General features: G+C 41.5%; 1 protein-coding gene across 1 annotated transcript in view; it reads left to right on the top strand.

Moving 5' to 3' along the window:
- The first annotated feature begins 991 nt into the window (after positions 1-991).
- LOC135544474 (mediator of RNA polymerase II transcription subunit 13-like) overlaps positions 992-6,000 on the top strand; it is a 117,200-nt gene continuing 112,191 nt past the window's right edge. Inside the window, 1 exon segment of the mRNA XM_064972113.1 lies at positions 992-2,530. Coding sequence (XP_064828185.1) covers positions 2,459-2,530 — 72 coding nt within the window. The 5' untranslated portion in view covers positions 992-2,458.

Below are 6,000 nucleotides of genomic sequence, written 5' to 3'. Positions count from 1 at the left end.
TCACAACTGGCCGTCATCGGGAGTCCCATAGGGCGGCGCACAAATTGGCCCAGCATTGTCCAGGTTATGGGGAGGGTTTGGCCAGGGTAGGTCGTCATTGTAAAATAAGAATTTGTTCTTAACTGACTTGCCTAGTTAAATAAAGGTTAAATACAATATATCTATATATATATATATCGATATAAAAATATATACATATCTAGCTCTATTGATCCAGGATCCCTGCACATTGTAAATATGGTGCTGGAACTGTCCAAGTATGTAGTATGCTTACTTACTTTATTGTGCTCTTCTTATTTCTTATTTGTATATCTCCTGTGTTTTTGTTCTACCTTGTTATTTTTAGTACTACATTGTTATTGATCACTGTATTGTTGGGTTTAGAGCTTCCAAGAAAGGCATTTCACTGTACTTGTAGATGTGACATTAAAAACCTTTGATTGTGACACTATCATGGATGTAGTCATTGGGTGATTCTGACTTTCCTTGTTTATGACATCACCTGGAAACCCTGTAAATAGAAGGCTCTGCTGTGAATGGTTACATTATGTAATAATCATAATGCAACACAGTCTATTACCAACGAAGGAATTGCAACAGTGATGTAACAATAACATGTGTAGGCCTGGTAATGATTCCATTGATACATTCACTGCAACCGTTCTATTGTTAAGCGTAACAATGTAACAACGCAACAATACACTGTAACAATAGGGGAGATAATGTGTGATGTGGTTAGATGACAGCTGATTGCCAGTGAGAGCCACTGGCGCCTCTAGCGTCGCATCAAGGCCTGTATCAAAGATTTTAATCTAAACAGTGCTGTAATCCCTTACTTTGATCACGTGAGGACTCTATTTGGCCAAATGGGAAAGCGAGTCTCTCGTAGCCTGCCGGCCGCCATTACATTGCTATGCGTGGTGGGCTGCTGTTCGCGTAAGCACTCAGTAGTACACACTCACATACACACAGAGTGAGAGCCACACATATTCCTACATACACACACACACGCACACACACACTTACGCTCACACACACATGCGCTCACTTACGAATGTTACAGCAAAGACACTGATTGAGACATAAACAATGCCTGGAAAGGGACTCGCTGCTTCTGAATTACTTGATGAGAAACACCGCATATCATCGACGGTTTAATGTATGATTTTTACATCATAAATGTTGCTTTAAGATGGAACACGTAATTTTTCACGTTTTTTTCGAGGGAGATAAAGAGACTAGACTCATCTGACCAGTGTGCAGCATTTATTTGACAATCATAACGTCAGACAGGGATTGTCACCATTACTGGATTGTCAACGTTTTCTTGGAAACATTACTGCAGCTATTGTAATTTCAAGCTAAATACATATTTCGAGGTCTAATTACTAGGAAACTGGCAGGACATTTCGTAATGACATAAAACACAAAGGAAGGATGGATTTAAAAAAAAACTCGGTCTACTGCTGCCGTTTCCCTTCTGGTGGATTGAGTATACTTTTCGTTTGAAGAAATAAGAAAACGTTTAACATTGACATATTGAATTGACTTTTTGTTTGCGAGACCATCGACTCCTGCTGTGCACCTTGGGTTACCCGACCAAAGAGCAATATTTTATTTTGCAGTCGGATGTTTATTTGCAAAGTGAAACAAGGATTAAACATTCCAGTCACAGTTGCCTGTTGTGTGTGGCAGGCTACATTGTGAGGGGGACGGTGGTGGTAAGAAAGAAAGCTATTAATAGCTCATGCAATTCTAGAAAACTATCACAACTGGTGCATTAGCTTGTGCGGCTGGGAATCGAAATTAGATTTCTTGCATGCAATTCGCAGCTGACTGGTCTCGAACACCTAAACGGTCGATTTCGTGTTCAATTAGGGGATAATAAACGCGTAATAAACTACAATGTTTTTCTAGAAGTTCTCGGACTAAGCACTCGTTTTGATGGGGTTTTACGCGCTGGAAGAAAATAATAGATCGACTTCACATGGATTACACTATTATACATATATGTACATTTTTTAAAATTAATTATTAAAGTAGGGCTACCATCAGAAAGACTGGAATGGAAACGGATTGACATTTCTCTCCATGGATTAAGACACGGATACATTTTAGCCTAGCCTACCTGCTTTCTGCGTTTGACAATGATCAGGTTTGGATCGCCTGAGCTGGACTGTAACAATGTTCTGATCTGTGAACCCACTTGGATGTACGAAAAGAAACCATTAGTTTGGTATACAGTCAACGCGGGTTATTGATACATTTGGAATTCTTTCTTTGTTGACAAAATAATTGGGCTACTTGAGGTTAGCTGTTGATCTGTTAGACAATTTCCCGTGTTTTGGCGGTGGCGTGGCAGACTTGTGAGGGAACCGATTTGTCACCACTGCTCGGTTTTGATACCGATCAAGGATTTCGAAATGCCCTGCACTGACGACCCGATCGGCGGACGATTATGACTACAGCAGCGAATTGGGTGGCTAACGGGGCAAGCCTTGAAGACTGCCACTCCAACCTCTTCTCTCTGGTACAGTAAAACAAATAATGGGTGCACATAAAGACATGAGCGAGGCGTGAGCGACAAGTCATAAGACCGTAGTAGGCAAGCGTTTAGATCTGCACTCGCAGTACAAAGGTGAACCAATTGTCGGGGCCGTTATTAACCAAACATTAACGCGAGCCACTGGTCTAGGAAAACTACTGTATTTTTTTTATTACTAAACGTATTATGATACTATATTATACTTCACGGGCTTTAACACTAGGCCTACATTGTTTTGTAGCTTGTTCAAATATATACAGCCTCATAAAAATAGTAGCCTAATATTGCCAGTTTATTGTTCATGTTACACTTTAATTTCTATATATTATGTCACTATTGCTTTTTTCTTAGCCGACAGCATGGTAGCCTAGTGATGTGACATTGTATAGACAGATTGAACTAGCAGACATACTTAAAAATCAAGACAGACAAAACAATGAAGAATAGCTAGGCCTATTAAGATTTACACTAAAACCTGGAACACTTTCTCCGAACTGCACTTCTCAACAACTCACATGGAAAAAGCATTTCCACTGTAGCCTCTCAAGTATTTTTTGAGTTGGTGGAAAAATGTGAGGCATTTCCTGACTTTCTGCAAATCATTTTGTAATAGTAGCAATGCAAAGGCTACCATAGGCCTAGGCTACTGCCCAAACAGAGCACTCAAGAGCAGCAGGTTATGACACCGAAGGGTACGCAAATCAATTATTATACCTGGATTGATATGAAATAAGAGGTATCCAGAAGCTTTTTATTCAACCCTTTACCCCTCTGCTCAAAGTGCAGGTGAAGTAATGTGTTCTGTACTAGAAAGGAAACATGAGCTGTCTGCCAGTAGCATGTCTCAAGTTAACAACAGGATTTCCACTTTCAAAGTCCTTATTGGAAGATTATATGCAACCTTTGCTCAGATTATCAAACAGACCTTTCATTTTACATGCATTAGCGGAATTCACAAGTTTCTGTTATGGCCTTGATTCAATCCCAACTCTTCATGTCCCAAACGTTTCTCAACTTCACTGAGTTTGACCCTGCACTCACAGAGTTAACTGCATTGCACTACTACTACATGCACTGAAATGGAAAGGCATGTGGATTGAGTTTGGGCATGGGGTCAGGAGCCACAACAACAATAGGGGTCCTGGGGGCATTTTAGGTTATGATGCTGGTAGTCATGTTCATCTCTAGTAGCATTGTGCCTCCGACACTACACTAGTTACAGTCACGCTCTCAGTGTGGTTTGTGAGGGTTCGCGGTAGCAGGCGAACCTTTCCACCAATGTGGCCAGCGAGTGTGGGAGGAGAGGAGGAAAACCTTTGCAGGAGATTTATCCAATACCGTGCAAATTCAGGGACGCCCTCTTGATTGATTTCGTGATCTCTGTTGGTATACATTCATTGAATCAGATCAAATTTAAGTGCGTTTCGTGCAGTCACCAGAGCTCCCCTGTCAGGTTCTCTCTTTCAGCGGGCCTGTGGAAACAGAGTAAAACAGTGATTGTTTTTTTTGGTCAACTTTCTATGCCCAATGTTTTCCCTCCAAAAGACTCCCCCTGCATTATTATGCTATGCTGTGCAGAGGGCTGGCAAGGCTCCACACTCTCTCTGTCTGTGTGAACAGAAAGGTGAGAGGGAAGGGGAAAGTCTGCTTGTTGTTCTGAATATTTATAAGTGGTTAGAGGCACAGCAGTTAGTTACTGTGGTGGCTGTCAGGAAGTCAAAGTCAGATGAGCACTAATGACAAACCAGTGTCTTGTCAAGGAGGGAGAGAGTTGGGGAGATCGCTCACTGCAGTGTGCTGAGGTCAAACAGAAAAGCCGGAATTTAGAGTCATGTTTCATGCGCTATTGCTTTTGTATTACTGCTAATACTTCTATAATGACTATTGTGTACCATATTTGTCATTGTGTTTACATGGTGACAGTTCCTGTACGTATATTATATTTAAATATGTTCACACCTCGGTCTCAGGGTCATGTATGTGCAGCATAGTTTATGGAAAGTTGGTGCTTTACCAGTGAAAGTAATTTTCTGACAGCCTGTTGAACACCATGCCACTGTGCAGTAACCTTGTCTGAATGATTTACTACGTGTTATTATTATTGACCATGTCAATAGAACACCTAAAAGGTTTAGCATTAAGCAGCATATATTCATTAGAAACAGATTACTGTCATCATAACTGGTCGGACCAAAACAAATCCTAGAAAAAGAATGAACAGGAGCCTAAGAAAGACCGGTATGAAGAAAGAACTTCAGCAGCCCTGTTTGAGGCAGAAGAATCTGTCTCTTTCTAGTGCTGGATAAAAGCAGTTAAAGAGTGAACAAGCGGAGCAGGGGAATCTGTTTTTGTTTGAGGGAAGTATTATGTGTGATGTGTATTTCCTGAGCGCTAGCCTCGGCCCATTTGAGAGAAAGAGAAAGTGAGAGAGAGAGAGAGAGAGAGAGAGAGAGAGAGAGAGAGAGAAAGAGAGAGAGAAAGAGAAAGAGGGAGAGAGATCATGGCTGTCCCTCTATAGCTTGGGCAGGTTCTTTATACTGACTCATGCTTGAGTCACTGCTAAAATATGAAACACAAGGAGCGCACAGCCCATGACGCAGGGAGCATCAGCATGTGCACAAACACACAAGCTAACACACACACACAGGGGGAAGCAAACACACACACATGCTTGCAAAAACACACTAACGTATCAGAATATTCTCATAAACATATTTACACACATACACACGGGGACATGTACGCTTGTACAAACATAGGTTGGGTTTTCTTGCTTTAATTAATGGCGTCCTCCTGTCCCCCAGACAGAGCTGCTCGGAGTGAAACACTGGTAATTAAGTGTCGTCAAGTGGAGGTATAATGTGATCAGCTAAGAGGTGCTTATTAGACAAACTGTATTCCAATAGAGGTCCATGCATGTATAATGATAACCAACCGTGTAAGATGGAGAGCGAGGGGAATAAGATAAGAGATGAGCTGGTTAATACAATTGAACAGGATGACCCACTGTATTTAGGTTACTTAGTGGCCCTGCTCCTAAGGAGCTATAATAATGGCCAGTATTCAAATGTTAGAGGATTACTACTATGTGCTCAACCGGGACTTTGTTCTTTAAGTACTAAAAGAGCATCAAGCCAGGAATTCTGGGATGCTAACTCTTAGAAAAAAGGGTTCCAAAAGAGTTATTCGGTTCTCCCATAGGAGAACCCTTTTGGGTTTCATGTAAAACTCTCTGTGAAAAGGGTTCTACATGGAACCCAAAAGGGTTCTACCTGGAACTAATAGGGTTCTACCTGGAACCAAAAAGGGTTTTTCAAATGGTTCTCCTTTGGGGACAGCCAAAGAACCCTTTTAGGTTCTAGATAGCACCTTTTTTTCTAAGAGTGTAGATCTCTAGTCCAATGCCCTGTGGTCTTTCTCCATCTGGCCAGCCAAAGCTCTCCGTCTATCAGGGC

The sequence above is a fragment of the Oncorhynchus masou genome, chromosome 8 (genome assembly GCF_036934945.1).
Source record: "Oncorhynchus masou masou isolate Uvic2021 chromosome 8, UVic_Omas_1.1, whole genome shotgun sequence".
Lineage (NCBI taxonomy): Eukaryota > Metazoa > Chordata > Actinopteri > Salmoniformes > Salmonidae > Oncorhynchus > Oncorhynchus masou.
Note: the sequence above shows the minus strand (reverse complement) of the source record. Positions and strands in the feature narration are given on the sequence as shown.